General features: G+C 42.2%; 1 protein-coding gene across 2 annotated transcripts in view; it reads right to left on the reverse strand.

Annotated features, from left to right (window-relative positions):
* Cdc42se2 (CDC42 small effector 2) overlaps positions 1-19,681 on the reverse strand; it is a 75,295-nt gene that overhangs the window by 13,604 nt on the left and 42,010 nt on the right. For both annotated transcript variants that reach the window (XM_059270570.1, XM_059270571.1), the window contains one exon: positions 10,332-10,641. In XM_059270570.1, the coding sequence (XP_059126553.1) occupies positions 10,332-10,385 (54 nt within the window). In that variant the 5' untranslated portion in view covers positions 10,386-10,641. The remainder of the gene's footprint in view (positions 1-10,331; positions 10,642-19,681) is intronic.

The raw sequence follows: 19,681 nt of genomic DNA on the forward strand, positions 1-19,681 counted from the left end.
TAGGGCCTCAGCTGGAATTTGTCATGCGTATTTTATTTAAGAACTAATTACTATCTGAATAAACCAGGCTGGCCTTGAACCTGTGGGGCCTCTCCCTACTCCTACCTTACCACTGGGAGAAGAATGTTCTTACTATGTGCTAATATTACAGATGGAAAGATTCATTAAAAATGTTTTTTTAATTATGTATGTTTGTGTACACATGTATTTATAAACATGTGTACACAGGTATCCAAAGGATAGAAGAGGATGTGAGATCTCTTGGAACTAGAGTTACAGGTCATTGCCCAACTTGGGTGGTAGAAACTGAACTCAGGTCCTCTGGAAGAATATCTAGTACTCTTAACTAAATCAATGTATTATTAATTCTGGATAATTAAACTCTAACAATCCTTAGTTACAGAAAATGCTGGCCAAAAAAAAATTTCATTCTAAACTTTATCAGCCTGTTACTAATTTGTTTGTTTGTTTGTTTGTTTCGAGACAAGGTTTACTCTATGTAACAGCCCTGGTTGCCCTGGAACTTGCTTTGTAAATCAGGCTAGCCTAAAACTCACAGAGATTCTCCTAATTCTGCCTCCTTAGTGCTGGGAGTAAAGGTGTGCACCATCATTGCCTGGTCCTTTTACTGATTTAAAAAGAATTAAATGGAAGTTTTTTACTTGTTTATCAAAGTCACTCGAGATCCAGAACCCCACCACCATAACCTCAAAGGCCTAATCCCCGATTCTTGCAGGTTCATAAAATTCAAACATTAAAAAAAATGTTAATTCCATACTACTGGTGTTAGAGAAGCAACTTCACTTTGGCCATTTAAGGCATCGCACAACGACCAAGAAAGGCATCGCACAACGGAACTTGTAACTGCAGTCTGTTTTTCTAAATAACCACAACAATCTCTCAGATGTGGTCAGATGACTTATAAACAATAAGGTCTTTTGAGCAATGTTTACTCATAAAAGCTGCCAGTTAACATGAGCTCTTCACGTGGCCTGCAGATAGAGGACCATGGTATGACGTGAGGCAACTGGGATGGGCACAGGAAAATAAAGCTGGCACTTATTTGCCAACTTTATTTTTAATTATTTGAAAACAACAGTTGTTTTTCTTCTCATTCATCAGAAGGGATTTCTGACTTCCTTTCCATGGTAATTGTTTGTGGCAACACACAGTATAGCCAAGGTGTGACCACACACACCTGTAATACCAGTGCTTGGAGGACGAAGCAGGAAGATTCCAGGTTCCAAGACAGTCTAAGCTATGCATAAGCCCTGACTTATTCCACACTTCCCCAAAGGTAACTCTGTTTCTGAACTGGGCACTCAAGTCTACAGCATGGAATACATCTACCTCGGGGGCACTGAAATTTTTCTGGTGAGATAGAGGAGGAAAATACAAAAACTACTATTTTTATTTTTCATTATTTTTAAAGATTTACATCCTACTAATATTTAGTATACAGGTCGCCACGAGGTTATTAAGTGCATTGATTTCTACAAAAGTTATTAAAAACAAAATAAACAGAAAGTGTTCAATTATATTAATACTTAACCACACTTGACTAAATCTACCAATGAAAGATGCCCTGCACAGCTTCACAAGATAGAGTCTGCTTACAGACACAGGCCTTTCAAAATGTCAGAATGACTGACTGTGGTGGTGTGAAAAGAACAGCCCCAGTAGACTCACACATTTGAATGTCACCAGGGAGCGGCACTACTGGAGAAGGACTAGGAGGTGTGGCCTTGTTGGAGGAAGTGTGTGGGGAGGTAGGGGGGCACGCCTTTGAGATCTGGAGATTTCAGAAGTCCATGCTAAGCCTAGCTCTCCCATTCCTCCCGTCTCTCACAAGCATCTCTTTGTCTCTCTCTCTCTCTGCCTACAGAGCAGGATGCTGCTCTCAGCTACTGCTCCAGTGCCAGGCATGCTGCCTGCTCCCTGCCATGCCCACCATACGACCATCATGAAACTGTAAGCAAGCCCACAATTCCATGCTCTCCTTCATAAAAAGGCGGCCTCTGTCACATTGTCTCTTCACAGCAGTAGACAATGACAAAGACACTGCCTTTATGCTGCATCTGCTACGGACAAAAGAATGGAAGAACTGAATTGGGGAAGTTCATCTCAAGAAATTTCTACTTTGTGTATTACCCTGAGATTCATAACCTAATAGTCAAATGAGCCAGTATTATGCATACTGAAATTAGACAGCACAAGACTAAAATTCAACACAAGACACTAATATTCATTCAATGAGACCCTATGTCAAGGGAAAAAATACAGACAATGGAGGAATTGAGGAGGACATCCAGTGTTAACCTCTGGCATACACAAGTGTACACTCGAACGTGTGTGTGCATGAGGACACAAACTTTCACACACAAAACTTTTCGGTTAGGAATATTGCTCAGCTGGTCAAGTGCTTGCCTAACATGCAAAGCTCTGGGTTGGATCCCCAGCACCATACAAAACCAGGTTGGTGGTACACAACTGTAACTCCAACACTTAGGGAAGTGACCAGGAAGTCAGAAATCCAAAGTCCTAGAGAGTTTAAGGCCAGCCTTTAAATAAATAAATAAGCTTTCGAAGAATTAGTCTGCAAATGAAGACACATATCCATTTTAGTGACTCTATAATTTCAATGCAAATCTAACCAAAATCTCAATAGGTCATTTAGAAACCCTGACAGACAAACTTGGAAATTTGTATGGAAAATTTCAGTAAGACTAGCCAAAACATAAAATAAGAACAAAAGGACCGATCTGCCCTCCCAGACACCAGGACAATATAAAATAGAAAAAAGAGACCATGACATCAGCATGATGCTTAGCTCATGAAAAGCAAAATGAATAGACTCTGAGTGTGATCACACATGACATGTGGACATCGATGAGAAATTCCAAACATTTTAGTAGCTGCTCCTAACAAAGATGCTTATGTAGTACACCTATAATACACTATGACGATCTCATACCAGAAGCAAGGGACTACCAAATCAGGGGCTAAGTTCATTGAGGTAGACAGAGAAGGACACAGGAAAGCACCTGTCATCAGCCTCTGGCTTCCACAAGCGTGTATACACATGCAGCCAACAGTTTGTATTCAGAATACTAAAAATATGCCTATGAATATGAAATACAAAAAAAAAATCACACTAATCAATAGACCCATCAAGATATGCTTAACTTCATGCTGGAGATGTAGCTCAGTTGGCAGAGCACTTGCCTAGCTTGAAAGCCTGGATCTAAGTGTGGGTGCTGACCTGTAATCCCAGCATTTGGGAGGTAGAGGCAGGATGATCAAAAACACATGTCAGCGCTGGCCTGGTGTCCCACACCTTTAGTCCCAGCACTCTGGAGGCAGGCAGTGCTCTATGAGTTCAAGGCCATCCTGGTCTACATAGTGAGTTCCAGGACAGCGAGGGCTATATTGAGAGACCCTGTCTCAAAAAACAATCAAACAAACAACAACAACAACAAAAAGCTCAAGGTCATCTGTGACTATATAGTAACTTCGAGGCTATCCTGGAGTACATGAGACCCCATTTCAAAAAGAGGTTAGCAAGATGGCTTAACAGGTAAAGGCACTTGTTGCCAAGCCTAAGGATCTATGTTCGAAGCTCAGGACCCACATGGTAGAGAGGGAGAACTGACTCCAACACTTGTCCTCTGACTTCCATTTGTTTGTCATGGCACACACATGGCTCCCCCAAACAAATATATAATGTAATAACATTTTTAAAAATTAAGAAAGGGCTGGGCATCAGGGTGGTGGTGGTTCAGGCCTTTGATCCCAACACTCGGGAAGCAGGCAGATGTCTTTAAGTTTGAGGGCACCCTGGTCTACCGAATGAGTTCCAGGACAGCCAGAACTACATAGAGAAACCCTGTCTTTAAAAAAAAAAAAAGAAAGAAAGAAAGAAAAAAAAGAAAGGAAGGAAGGGGGGAGGGGAGGTCCAGCAGTGGTGGCACACTTTAATCCCAGCACTTGGGAGGCAGAGGCAGGCAGATCCTGGTCTACATAGCTAGTTCCAGGACAGCCTAGAACACAGAGAAACACTGTCTCAAAAAAATAAAATTAAGAGAGAAGAAAAGGGAGGGTGAGAAGTGGGGGAAACCTCATTAGCAATCATAAGGAACAAAGGAAGACAGTAAAAACAGAATTTCATTTTACCCATTAGACTGTTAAAAACTAAAGTAAAACATCATTAATGAAGATCCTGGGGCAGCCAAACTAGCCAGCCTGCTACAGGAGCTATGGGCACCGGAGTAACTTGTCACTGTCCTGGGAGACTGACTGCGCACAATCCCACAGCTCAGATTCCCAATGTACTAAAGGGCAAGAACACACCAACAGAACAGGAGCCAGCAGCTCAACCAGGGGGAGTGTAAGGCCGTAAGTCTGTCCGCCACCAAGACACCAGGCCGTGCTGGCTATCCCTGGCCCTTCTGCAGAGATGGCTCTGGCACAAAACGTACTCTATGGACTCAGAGTCAAAGAGGACTTGATTCTGTCTTTTAAATACTAGTGCACTGATCAGTTTTTCAGCTGTAATCTTGAGGTACCTATAAATTACAACTGCAAGGCAGCTGTAAGGATACGAAAGAGAGGAGGGGAGAGAAGGGAGGGAGGGAGGGCAGCCGAGAGATCCCAGTCTGAACTGGATGCGATCAGTTAAGAAAAGCACTAAAAGGTGAGACAGTAACTGATGTCTACAAGCCAAATATTCAGGGAGCTGAAGCAAAAGGGTCAGTGCAGGCAGCTTGCAGGCCAGTCACACAGCACTGCAGGCTAGCCAAGGCCACACTGAGGGGCTCTCTCTTCAATCAATTAAGGCTTTCCACTGCCTCGGACTCTCCTCCTTCTTGCATCTATTCTGCATCTAGCTCTCCAACCGCTCCTAAGAGGTTAAGACTACAAATAACAGGGCTGGATCATGAAAACCCATCTGTGCTCAGTGTTGTCGAGACGCTTCCTAATTTCTCAAGGACCGGTAAATGAAGACAATGTCACACTTTCTCTGTACTTCAATGTTAACACCTGGAACAAGAAATATATCCTACAGGAAACACTTGCATTGGTCAGCTCTCTGCTTCTGTCTTAAAAAGAGAAAAGGTCTATTTTGGCTCAGCCTTGGAGGCTTCTGCATGTGGTTGGTTGTCCCATCACCTTGGGACAACAGATCACAGCAGGAGCACAAAGCACAGAAGCTGCCCTCTCAAGAACAAAGGAGATGCCTTCTGAAGGCGTCCTGCAGACTACTGAAGCCTCCAGTGAGGTCGACCAGAAGGCTCCAGGCCCACCCAGAGCTGAGAACAAGCCTTTAACTGCAGATGCAAATTTGCTGATGCACACAGCACCGTGGCCCGCCCTCGGGAGGCAGGCAGGTAGTTTCCCCTCTACCATAAGTCTTTGGAATTTCTGGGTTCAATCACACAATTACATGTAATCCTCTTCAATGCCCTTCCAGAAGACAGGGCCATCCCCCCATCTTAATTGATATGGGTAACTTTTTAAAAGTAAATTAATTTGTGTTTTGAGACAATTATAATTATGATTTTGTGTGAGATTAAATGAGGCAAGAACAAACACTCGTGTTTTCAGAAAGAGAGCTGTGAAGCCTGAGGGTCTCAACAGCCACTCTGCTGCTTCCAAGGGTTCCCTGAAATCACAAACGCCCCAGTGGCTTCCTTCTCTCCAGCTGCACTAGAGACACAGAATACCCAAGGTCCAGCAGTCCATCACAACCCCATTTCCCCAAGCACTCTCCTCGAAGACCCACCAACCACTGATGCCCCATGGTGGGTCTAGCAGTCATTTGCAGCCTCTTCCCACTTTGCATCTTGGATTAAAACTGAACATCAGAGCCAAACACGGCAGAAAAAAAAAACAATACACTGCACACTCAACTTCTGACAGCTGAGGAAATGCTGCTCTGTGTGAGCATGGCTGGCCACCCAGACTACTCACAAAGCGGGAAAGCTCTCCCACTAGGATCTTGGCTTTAACATGCAACAGTTTTTGTTGTTGTTGTTTTACTTCACAAAGAATAAAATCCGAAGTTTTTTACGACCTGGAAAAGCGAAAGGCTCTGGCCTCATCCCCACCAGTGTCTCAGTGTTCCCAGGACACTGTCTTCGGGAATGTGCTCTCACTCCACACTTCCTTAGCTTATTCTAGGCTCTTTGACTAAGGGCCCCTCATGGGTCTGGGTGCAGCTTACTCCCTAAGTCTCGCTTTTCACCTTCTCAGAGGCCTTCTCTGGACTTACATAAATACATACCGCTGTTTCTCCTACATCACTTTCTTCTTTACCAGAAAGTAGTTATCACTACATGACATCATGAATACTTATCTACAGAGTAAATATCTCTCCCACCGGAGTGAGCCCATGAGAGCAGAAATGTCTTTCCACTGTTGTATCATCAGTACTTGGCTCGTTCAGAAATTCCAAAGTGCTGTTACGGCATCGAAACTGAACAAACCCTATCATTGCCATGCAGGGAGATAAGAAAGGGAAGACGGGGGCTGGAGAGATGGCTCAGAGGTTAAGAGCACTGCTTGTTCTTCCAAAGGTCCTGAGTTCAATTCCCAGCAACCACATGGTGGCTCACAACCATCTGTAATGAGATCTGGTGCCCTCTTCTGGCCTGCAGGGATATGTGCAGACAGAACACTGTATACATAATAAATAAATAAATTAAAAAAAAAAAAAAAAAAAAAAAGAAAGGGAAGACATGCAGTTCAAACAAGTAAGAGTTCCCTAAGAATCAATGTAACACCTGAGAAGTCGCCAGTATTCTTACCGCACAGTAAGCAAAGAACTCACTTCCCTTAAAAGCTGCTGTAAACCTTTTAATTGAATTACAAGGTGTAATGCTCAATTAAAAACATCTACAACTTAGTGCTACCTAACAGCAGCAGTGACAGCTGCAGCACAGCTGGAAACACTGCGACTGTTATGCTGTGCACTGCCCTGTGTTAAGATGAGGAGTACAGAAAACTGCCTCCTATTTTCTTTCCTGTACGGGAAGGCTCTTCCCTTTGCACTCATGGAATGTGCGAAAGCAGGGTAATAAAGGAGTGGGAGAGCTGGCATGTGGCACTTTATCCTAGCAAATACTTGAGAAACGCTAAGAGGTGACCAAGTACCTTTCAGAGAAGGCTGTCTTGACACTGGCTACATTAACAGCAAACATACAGTTCTATGAAATTTAGAAGGACGTAAGACTGTAACTATGCTCTGAAGTGTGTGCTTGAAGCCAATGGCAAAGTATTCTTCAACACAGCCGCTGTACATGTTTTCTCAGAAAGTAAAGAAGGGTAAGGATTTCTGTGGAATAGTTCACGTAGATATATATCATATAACCGGCATGCTAAATGTTACACACAGTCTTTCTGGAAAGAAAAAAATCCATTTCCACTGTCCCTCTTATAACTCCAAGGCCTAGGCTCAAACAGCACGCTCACTTTATTATATACACTCTTAAAACATGGCAGCATGGGGCTGAGGAGCTAGCTCATTGGTTAAAGTGCTTGCCATGGAAGTGTGAGGACTGGAGTCTGGCTCCCCTGCACCTCTGTAACAGTGCACGACAGCCCACCTGTACTTCTAGCCTCCAAAAGCAGAGACAAGGCACCTCTCCAGAACAAGCTAGTTAGGGAGACTAGCTGTGTGTCAGTAAGCTCTGGGTTTGACTGATAAACCCTGGTGTGTCAGTAAGCTCTGGGTTTGACTGATAGACCCTGCCTTGAGGATTACAGTGGAAGAACAATTGAGGATAATTCTTGACGTCAACCTTGGGCCTTCACATGCATGCATACATATGTGTAGCTATGGCTGGCCTGGAACTTGCTACATAGACCAGGCTGGCCTCAAAGTCCCAGATCTGCCTGCCTTTGCCTTCTAAGTGCTGGGATTAAAGGCATGTGTCACCATGCACAGTCTAGCAATAATCTCTTTAAGGACTCTGACCTTCACTAAGACCCACAGTGTTGGATATGTGCATATATACACATGTGCCTGACACATGCAAAATAAGAACACACACACACACACAAAAAGGAAAAGGAACAAAATGTATGGCATTGTGACTTTGCTTCTAGGCTGCCCTATAAAGAGCTTGGGCATTGCCACTAAAACTACACAAGAAAAGCCTGGTCAGACTGAAATTCACAACTCTTCTTAGATCTACTGACAACAGGGGTCTCAGAGAAAACTGCTATCTCAGAGACAGGCATCAGAGCTACAACTGCCAGAGCAAAAACCTGCACAGCATCCAGCCCTGGAACAGAGAAGGCATGTGTCATGGGAGAACCCCAAGTTAAACCTGCACATTTTCATACCATGGTTCCCTGGATCCATTCAAGTCAAGTCAAGCAAGGGCAGTCAACTATCAACACTGTGGGTCTTAATGAAGGTCAGAGTCCCTAAGGAGGTTATTGCTAGGCTGTGCATGGTGGCACAGGTCTTTAATCCCAACACTTGGGAGGCAAAGGCAGGCAGATCTGGGACTTTGAGGCCAGCCTGGTCTATGTAGCAAGTTCCAGGCCAGCCAGAGCTACATAATGAGACCATGTGAGGGTGGGGTGGGGTATAGGGAGGGAGAGGGAGATTGATTAGTGCTGCTCTCAACCTTGGCCAAAGCCTTTCTCTGCAGTGAGCAGCAGTTAATGCTTAGATTCATAACTGGTCCAAGTGTTGAGAACTTGTGACTACTGAGTGCTCAGCCCTAAATGAGACATCCATATCAAGCCCTGCCATACCCACTGCCAAGGCTCAAGGAATATCCTAGAAGGAGGAGAGAGGCCAGGCAGTTATGGCACACACCTTTAATACCAGTGCCCAAGAGGCAGAAGCAGGTGGATATCTGTGAGTTCAAGGCCAGCCTGGTCTACAGAGCTAGGTCCAGGACAGCCAGGGCTACCCAAAAAGAAACCCTGTCTCAAAAATCAAAAAACAAATTAAAAAAGAAAGAAAGAAAAAAGGAGCAGAAAGAATTAAGAGCTGGAGGATGAGGCAAAGTGCTGAGAAATACTATCTTCTGTATATGACAAGGCCATTGCACCCATCAATTCACGGCACCTGTTGTTACCTGCCTCAAATAAAGCCAATAGGACCAGTCAACATTCAAGGAGGTAGTACTAAGTGGGTCTGCGTCTGCCACCCCACCCCCACTGCCACCCAGAAAAGACATGAAGGGATGAAAGGAGGTGAGAGGAAAAGGTTTGAGACAGATCACTGTCTACATATATTAAACAGTCAAAGAATAAATAGAAAACATTATATTTAAAAAAAGATTCCAGAAAGAGAAAATGATTATCAGAAAATAAAGAAGTCAGTCATCATTCAGGAGCTGACTGACTTGGTGGGTGAAGGTATCTGTCACCAAGGGTGACAACTTGAGTGTGATCCCTGAAACCCACATGGTGGAAGAAAAGAACTGACTTCTCCTCTGGCCTCCACTTGGGCACTGTGGCATGCCGCCCCCCTCCCCCCCACACAAATAAATACAAATGTAATGAAAAGTTTTGAAAAAGAAGGTAGTATTCAGAGATATTTAGTACATAAAATGTTTCAACTAAATTACTATTAAACTAATTTCAGTGTTTTAGACTGTGTTTATGTATCATAAAGTTAGCATATACAACTGTTAAAGTCTTATTATAATAATAACCATTAGGAAATATAATAGGAAAACAGGATTTCAGTACAGTATAAAGTTCATACAATATCTAGAGCAAATTGAACAGGAAATACACAAAGTTAGATCATGAAATTTACTTCTCAACACAATTACTCAAAACTCTAAAGATGTCAATTCTCACCCAATTGGAACCTTAAACTCAAAGTAATCTTAAAATGCCCACAAGATTGAGAATGTATACCATGCAGTATCTTACACAAAAATATAAACAAGGCTGGAATGTAGTTTAGTGGTAGAATGCTTTTCTTTGTACTATGGGCAAGGCCCTGAGTTCTGAATACCAACCCCACCCTGGGCAAGGGGCAGGGGACTAGGGGTTGTCAGGCAGTGGCCCTATGCATCACTAACTGCTCTGAAATTTACCTCAAACTCAAAGATCTGCCCACCTCTGCCTCCCAAATGCTGGGATTAAAGGCATACACCACACTAGGCAACTAGCTCTAAATTGTGCTGGATTACAGGTATGTGCCACCAAGCCCAGGGGGTCTGTCTTCTTTTTTTTTGACAGATGCTCAGAGTCCCAGCTCTGAACTATTCTCTGTGACAGTCCTAGAAACGCAGTTGCTCAGTTGGACAGCCAATGTCTTACTTAAGAGCCCCCACCCAAATCACACAGATACTTACAGGCTGAGGCTGCTCCGCAATACAGCAGTTGAAACACAACCAGAACTCACTCATGCTTTCAGTCCAGGGCCCGAGCACGCTCCAGCAAAAGCTCCAAATCTCCAGGCAGGAGCTCCACAACGTTCGCCCTCAAAGTGAGGAGTGGCCGTCAAAATAATTTTATTTCACTGGGTCTCTGTCCTTGGAGTTAATGTCTCAAGTCGATTAAAAGGAAAATCTGATTGTTTCTTTTCTCTGCTTCTCTACAGAGACTCGGTTCCAAGTCAGTGGGGAGGAAAAGAACCACTTTGATCCAGAGCCTGGAGCAGGTCTAGGAAGAGGAGGAAAAGCAAATGAGTCAACTACACTATCCTTGGAATCATTTATCTTTTGAAACCTGTAATAAAATAAGAGTGAATATTACCCAAAAAGCAAATACTGAAAATCAACAATTTCACAAACTCATCGACTAAACGAATTATTATTTTGAGTTATCACTTGACTATGAAGGGTTAACGTTGTAATAGTGAAAATAGAAAAATCCTTGTTTTCATAGAATAGTCTATAACTATAAACTATGAATTAGTTTAATAAGCATTTTATTTAAAAATCACCAGATAAAACGTGATAGTTGCCATTCTTAAGTTCCACAAAGAAATGCTGATCGTTATTTTCATGTTTCAATTGAGTCCTTTGTTCTCAGACAACCCACAGTAGCTACGATCAATGAACTCTAAGAAAAGCAGGTACAGCACACCAGAAACCTTAAAGTGACCATCCATCCACAGAAGAGAACCGTATATGAAAGCTGAATACATTTTGCTAGCTTTCCTTCCATAGATTCAGCCATTAGGACCCCTCCTCCATCCCAAATAACTAGCACTGAGTGGAAACACCGAACATCTCACCACTGCAAGCCAAGGTGAGTCCAGGCAATCCCTGTCAGGTAACTTTCTAGCTGCAGCAGAACCAAGTGGACTTACTGCTGACTGCCAATGCTGAACTGCTGACTGGCTGACAGTCAGGAGAAGCAAAGGGGGAGAGCCAGAGAGGTTCCCGTCATTCTCAAGACCAGTGTCACCTGAACACAAATTTGCTTTGGTGAGGCCTGAAGTTATAGTAAATGGACTCATACTCTTGGCAACCTACCGTGTACATTAACTGAAGATGCCCAATAGCAGATACACAAGCTGCAAGCCAAGGAAGTCTTAGCAATCAACCAACGACAACCGAAGCAGTGGTGAGAATCTAAGAGAAGCAGCAGCATGAATGGAAAAGATGGTCCAAAGAGGCCTCAGAGCAAATATAATTATGACAGGTACAGGAGTTTACTAAGGACATCTGTCTATGTCCAGATAAGGAGAGGAGGAGCTATTAAATGTGGCATCACAGGGCCACCTTCAAGACAGAACTGGCACTGAGAAAGGATAATCAGACCATGGCGGGAGGGGGGGGGCTGCAACCAGTGGAGCCAACTAGTGAAGGCAGTGTTTGCAAGAAAAATAGAAAGCTTAAAAAGATAATGTGGGAGAGAGGGAAGGAAAAAGATGCCCCTGAAATGAAAAGATCAAAGGCCAAAGATGACTCATTTGGTTACACAAAAAGATGTAAACATTCCTGTCCCAAGTGGTAAAATATAAATTTTATTTGTATTTGTAAACCTCTTAAAAAAGGCTCATAAGCCAGGTGTTGGGGGTGCATGCCTTGAGAGGCAGCACTTGGGAGGCAGAGGCAGGAGGATCTTGATCTCTGTGAATTTGAGGCCAGCCTGGTCTACGGAATGAGTTCCAGGACAGCCAGAGCACAGAGAAATCCTATCTTGAAAAACCAAAAAAAAAAAAGAAAAAGAAAAAGAAGCCTCATAAACTGATAAACACTTTATAAATGTCTATAAATCATTATCTCATCAGCTCACAAAACCCTGGAGACTAACCAAATTAAAATTCTTCCCTTTTAAAATTATATTATGTAAATATAAAAAATTCTCCTTTATTCTTGCTGTGACTACTTTAAAAAGTATTATTTTATGTATCATAGGTTACGTATCTTTTACCCTACCTAGACACGCTTTTAAAAATTCCCCCCTTTGACTTCTTCAAGGCAGGCAGACTCTAACCCCGCTGAGACAGGCACTGGAGTCACTTCTGTGGTGAGTGTGCTCAAGACACAGGCCTGACTAACTGCAGAGCACACGATCTGGGACCTCACTCTGCAGTCCAGAGGCTAAGTCTAACACGCCTTAGCAAAGAACAATTCATGCAGTAAGCAACCATTCAAGGAAGATTGAAGGACAGGAATTCACGGTTATGCTCAATTAAAATACAGACCTGAAACAAACACTCCTTATTTCACCCACACCTAGAGATAAGAAATAGAGATGTTTGTCCTTGGACTGAGAAACAGTGTGAGATTTAACTAAATCAAAGGATCTCTTTTACTTATTTCTTCTGTCCAGTCTTTTTATAAGAAATATACCAGGAAATGAGTTAAATCCACAATATCTAACGGGCACTTTTTAAAAAGTTAAAAATTGAATTAACAAAAAAGGCAGTACATAAGGCTGACAGACAGTGGGAAAGGCACTGCCTACCAAACCCAAGGACCTGACTTGGATCAAAACACACAGGAGACTTTATTCCTGAAAATTATCCTCTGACCACCACACATGAGAATCGAAGTGTCAAAGCGCACTCTCTAAGTGTAAAAAAAAAGTTTAAGTATATTAGTGTGTGTGTGTGTGCACACGTGCGCGCGTGCGTGCGTGTGCGTGTGTGTGTGTGTGTGTGTGTGTGTGTGTGTGTGTGTGTGTGTGTGTGTATCTCCCCACAGGATGCTGTGATACATGTATGCAGTCTGTAAAGTAAAAAATACATCTATATCCTTAAACACTGATTATTTCTTTATGGTAACAACTTTGAGAATTCTCTTCTAGCTTTCTGGAATGGACATGAGCACAGTGTCACTGTACGAGAGTACACCAAAACTATCACCCCTAACTGTAACTCAGTACCCAATGATTAAGTACAGCTCCAAACAGGTTTAACTGCCTTTGAATCCAAGGCCTCAGCCAGTAAGCAATCATGGTGAAAGGGAATCTCTAGTAGCAAGTGCATGCAGACAGCCTGCCCTTGTGCAAACACCCCACTGCTCACCTTGGTGCAGCCACACAGTTACCCTAGCATTCTCACGCCTGTCATTTGCTTTAGTCCACGTATGTCACATTTTCTGATTTATATATAAACAACCAGAACCTACCTGCAAATATTAATTTCACATTTCAAGCAGTTGTGTTTTGTCTTTGTTTGTTTTCACTGGCTACTCTGTTTAAATTAACACATGGCTTCTTACTTTACCATCTATAATAACTGCTTAACAACCCACATTTCCCCAACTTCAAATTTTCTTCACATTTCCACATTTCTTTTCATTCCCATATATTACTTTAAGAATTCACAATGCTGGGTGGGAATTGTAGCACATGCCTTTAATCCCAGCAATCAGGAGGCAGGTGCATTTCTGTGAGTTCCAAGCCATGAGGGATGAGGGGGAAGAGGAAAAGGAAGGGGGAAGGAGAAGGAAAAACTCACAATGCCTTTGCTCAAGAACAACTGATTAAAACACAGCAATTTGTGAACTCTATATTTGTACAACACAATTAACCTGCTGGAATGTATTTTCAAACCAAGAGGTGTTTGCAACCCCATAGTTTTTATTTGTTAAGTAAACAATGGACTTTAAGATGTTTCCTAAGATAGATGCCTCAGGAAGTGTCCAACTTCTTGCTTTCCTCATTAAACTGCGCTTTTAGATTTCTGGTGTATAAACCTAAAATATTTATATACAAATATCTTCAAAGAATACTGAATCTGTTGCAAAAAAAAATTCAACATTGCTACTATACTAATAATTACTTTCACTTGAGCTGAAAGTTCCTTAAAATAATTCATTTTCAAAATCTTATACTTTTTAAAACCAAGTATTGTTATACCGAAGAGGATCAAGAGTTCAAGGTTACCTTCTGCTATAAAGCAAGTTTGAGGCCAGCCTGGACTACATGAGACCTCTCAATAAGCTACAAACCAAAACAAACCCCTTACACTTAAAAAAACAAACCATGCCCAGGGAGCAGCATTCTAACAGCTACACAGCTCAGCACATTCCACACATAAGTCAACATTCAGACTGGTCTACAGCATGATCAGCTTCTCCTAAGACCTCATCTTAGAGAAGGAAGAACTGTACACAGTTCACGAACTGGGTACACTCAGTCTGTGTAGCATTGCACCAGAGTTCAGAACCTGGACTTTGAAATAAAGATATGTGACATGTGCTCTGTTTAAAGCCAAGTTTAGATACTATTAGTGCAGAGTGACACTCCTCTAGCTATCCAAAGACTTTCAGAAGTTTGAGTATTCCAATAATTTCAGAAATGCTAATATGAACAAGTGACAGGCCCTAGCCCCATCAGTTTTCGGTTATAAATCAGAATGATGTGTTTCAGTTTCCAGATCTAAAATGAGTGCTAAATTAGATGCTGGATACACAGGCACTGCATACTGTATGCTCTTAGTTGTTATCAAAACAGCAAATACAAGGGTAAAGCAACAGCAACAGCTTTGCTTCTTTTGGAGCTGGCATGGCACTATGCTGCCCAGATTAGTTCTGACTTCCTAACCTCAAGTAGTCTCAGGTCTCAGCCTCCTAGGTAGCTTGTCCTGCAGGCACACACTACCATGTTTTACTGTAAATTAAAAAATAGCTTAGAAGCCTATCAAGAAGAAAAACAACTTTTAAAAAAGATTTATTTCCATTTTCTTTGTGTCTGTGTTGGGACATGTGCACATGCATGCAAATATCTGTGGAGGCCAGAAGAGGGTGTCATACACCCTAGCTCTGCTGTTACAGGGTGGGGGTTAGAAGTTTATGAGCCACCCGACGTGGGTGTTGGCAACAGAACTCAGGTACTCTGCAAGAACTACATGCACCCTTAACCACTGAGCCATCTCTCTAGCCCCAAGGGGAGAAAATTAATGAAAATGGCATATTCACACAAAAGAACAATGAATCACAGCTTTAGAGAATAGGATGATTCTTGGAAAGCATTACATAAAACAGCACAGAGAACCATTGCCACAAATTTCAAAAACGGTTTAAACAATCTCTGTCTAGAGAAACAAAAATAGGTCAAAGTAAAATTCTTAACAGCCAGCCAGGAGGGCACTCAAGGGCAGGATTCCAAACAGGAAAATTCGCATCATAAAAACTCCTGGAACGCTGACAATGTTCTACCCTCCCTCCCACAGCTAGGCTGGAATGAAAGCCAGGCAGGCACCAACAGTACAACCCCAGCCCTGCTCTAGCTCTTAAGCCTGGGTGGTAGCTACAAAAGTATCTGTTAAACAGTATACTTTCGCACCACACAAGTGTCTATATAAAGATTTATCTTTTAATTTAAAAATGTGTTGTGTATATAGGTATTTTGCCTGCATATGTGTATACACGCCATGTACAAGCCTGGTGACCACAGAGTCCAGAAAAGGGAAGCAGATCCCTTGGAACTAGAGTTACAAATGGTCACAAGCTGCCACGTGGGTGCTGGGACCTGAACCCGGGTTCTCTAAAGAGCAGTAAATACTCCTAACCCCAGAACCATCTCTCCAGTCCCTCTTCCTCTCCTCTTTGGTGTGTGTGAGATGTGCCTGGTGCCCATGGAGGCCAGAAGAAAGCTGAAGTTACACAGGTAGTTGTAAGCTACCAGACATGGGTGCTGTGCCAAACTCAACTCCTCTTTAAGAACACCAAGCTTTCTTAACCACTGCGCCACCTACCTAGTCCTGCATATTTTTAAATGACCAAAAGTTTAAATAAGACATAAGTAACAACAGTAAATAGTCATAATGAACTGAGAGGGAACGGGAATGAAAATGCAGAGAATCAAATAAAAATACACACCTTTACTAATGACATTGAAGGGTTGGGTAAAATTAGGGGAGAAGGGTGTCTAAATTCTACCAAATGTCAAAGTTGTTTCCTACACAATTACAAAATTATTAATCAATGACAAATATGATTTATCAGTACAGCTTATTCACAGCAACATGAACGAACAACAACGGTCCCATACTAATTTTGAAATTTTTTTTTCAGGTTTGTTTGGGTTTTTTTCCCATTATGTATATGGGTGAGTGTGGATGCATGCTATGTGGATGAGCATACAGAAGTCAGAGGGCAAGTTCAGAGGTCACTCCATAGGTGCTACCTACCCTTTTTTTGTGTGAGTGACAGGGTCTCAAACTGGCCTGGAATTTCCCTCAGTCTAGGCTGGCTGGACAGTAAACCCCAGTACTAGGGTGCCACCATGCCCACATATATATTTAAGGTTTACTTATCTTATGTAATCAAATAAAAATACACACCTTTACTAATGACATTGAAGGGTACTTTGCTTGAATGTACGTATGTGCACTACATGCCTGCCTGGTGCCCACGGAGGCCAGGAAAAGGCATTGGCTCCCCTGGAGCTGGAGGCACAGGCAATTGTGGGCTATCCACTGTGGGTGCTGGGAACTGAACTTGGGTCCTCTAGGAGAGCAGCAGCAAATGCTCTTTAGCTCCCAAGCCCTCTCTCTAGCCCGTATTTTTAATGTGGGTTCTGCAGATCAAACTCAGGTCCTTGCTTTACCAACTAAACTATCTCCCCATCCTCTTGTTTTCCACATTAGGGGAAAGGTCAAGTTATGCCAGGTATCTTCACTCATGTTCTACCTTTTTTTTTTTTTTTTTTTTTTTTTTTTTTTTTTTTTTTTTTTTTTAAGGTATAGTCGCTTATAGAACCTGGAGCTCATAAACTCAACTAGACTGGCTGGCTAGGGAGCCCAAAGGGTAGGATCCTCAGCCTGTAACCTACGGTTACAAGCATGCATTACTATGTCCTTTGGCTTTTACACGGAGGCTAGGGATTAAATTTGGGTCCTCATGCTTGCAGAGAAACACTTCCCCGATGGAGCCATCTCCCCAGCTCCTTGTTTTCAGTCTTTGAGACAGTCTTACATGGCCCAAGTGCCACTAACCTCACTAAGTATGGCTTGGAGCTTCTGATCCACTTCCTACATGACAAGATTACAGGAACGGCAACCACACACAGCTTGAAATGATTCTTTGAAACTGATTTGTGATATCTCTTGGAGGAATATCAAACTGTACTTATTAACAGATCTACTTCTGTGTGGTTAACCAAAGCCCAAAGAAGCCACTGTTACTTGAACTAGTATCAAAAGGTACAGAGAAGAATGCATGCAATTATGGAAATGGTATTTGTATTTTTCTCATGTTTGAAATGACTAGTTAGACACTAGTCTTTCCCACTGATTCATGTAAATAAATCACACAGGCTAAGCTCAATATTCAATGTGACTAGAGAGAGGACTAAGCGGTTAGAAATGGTTTGCAGAGTTCAGTTCTCGGCACCCACACTGGGTAGCTCACAACTGCTGTGCTCCAGCTTCAGGGGATCCAATACCTTCTTCTGGTCTCTGCGGGCACCATGTGCACACATGTACACACAAACAAATAAATACATGTGAATTTTTAAAAACTTAAGTCCTAAGTACATATACAGATAAGTATTTGTGATGACAGTTTTCATTTCTTTGGGGAAACACAGAGGAATGGAAATCCTACATCATATTTTAAGCATAGTATGAGTTTCATTTCTAAGAAACTGTCCATCACTTTTGCAAACTGGTTTTATCACTTTACCTTCCCACCAGTCACCTGTAAGAATCCCACCGCTCCACATCCTGCCCACCACTCTCCATGGTCAGCATTCATCTTAGTCATTATGGTATAAAGTAGTGTCCCTCTGGTTTTAATTTGCACTTTCCTGGTAACTAATTAATATTAATGATATCTCTTTTTTAAAAAGATTTTATTATCTTTGTTTATGAGTATGTGTCAGTGAGTGAATGCTAGATGTGTGCAAGTATCTGCGGATCCCTCGGATCTAGAGCTACATGTTATGAGCCACTAGGAACCGAACTTGGCTCTCCAGAATAGAAGCACTTTTGGCTGCTAAGCCATTTCTCAAGCCCCATTAAATATTTTCATGTTTGTTGACACTCACACACCTTCCTTGGGTCTGTATTTTCAGATCTAGTGTCCATTTTAAAAAGATGTATTACCCCCATCCCCAAGACAAGGGTTTCTGTGTGTGTAGCTCTGGCTGTCTTGGAACTTACTCTGTAGACAGGCTGGCCTGGAACTCACAGAGATCCACCAGGCTCTGCCTCCTGAGTTCTGGGATTAAAGGCGTGCGCCACCAAGCCTGGTTTGCATTTTTATTATTCCTAACTATGTGGATGTGTGTCTGTGGAGTATGTGCATGTGAGAGCAGGTGCTCTACAACTGGAGCTTCAGGAGGATGTGAACTGCCTCACGTGAGGACCAATTTGAGCCGCCTCTCCAGATCCCCAATGCCCATTTTTAAATTTTACTTACGTTCTATTACTGTAATCTCAATTCTGTTTTAATTAAACCAAGGTCTTTATACACTCTGGAACAAGTCCCTTGTCCACCACATACGTGAATTTTTTTTCTGGTCTTTTGGAGTTTAGCTTACATGAACTCTGATGCATCAACTCTGTTTTTTTATGATTTGTACTCTGCCACAGGAATTTCGGCATACTCTTCAAAGTCACAAAGACTGTCTATTTATTCTAGAACTCTTAGGTTTAATTTTGTATCTATAATCCAATTTGTAGTCTATCTGTCCACCCTGCACCTCCAGCCCACTAAAGTTAGATCTGCAGTTGAGAATGAACGTGCCTTGATGTTACTCTTAGTTTTCAAATTTCGTCAACTTCTAGACTCCTATTTTCACATACACTTTAGAATCAGTCTGTCACTGCAAAGTTTGACTGTGTCCTTTTAACTGTTTTGTGAATTAATGTGACTGGCAGCTTGTTTTTCCTGTGTAAACCTAGTGTTCCCTAAAGAGTAGTTTGCATTTACTATTGTTTAGATAGCCACAAGGTAAAACCACTAAGTTCAAGTATAAATGTTAATTTAATTCTGTGGTTTAGAATTATTATTCCACATGGACAGGACACATCCATTCATACTGGACACTGATATGCAGAGGAAAGGTTAGAAAGGCAGTACGGAATGCTGGTTTAGAATGATAACAGCTGGCCATGGGCACATGCCTGTAGTGGAGGCCAACCTGGGCTACACATCAAGATGTTGTCACAAACAATTGACTCAGAACTGCAGAATACTTGACCTTTGTACATCCTGTTTTGCTGTTCTAGAAATGGATTCACATTAGTCTCTACCTTCTTGGTGAGGATTCAGTGAGTAATTATAAACTGCCT

This window comes from Peromyscus eremicus, chromosome 8a (assembly GCF_949786415.1).
Source record: "Peromyscus eremicus chromosome 8a, PerEre_H2_v1, whole genome shotgun sequence".
Classification (NCBI taxonomy): Eukaryota; Metazoa; Chordata; class Mammalia; order Rodentia; family Cricetidae; genus Peromyscus; species Peromyscus eremicus.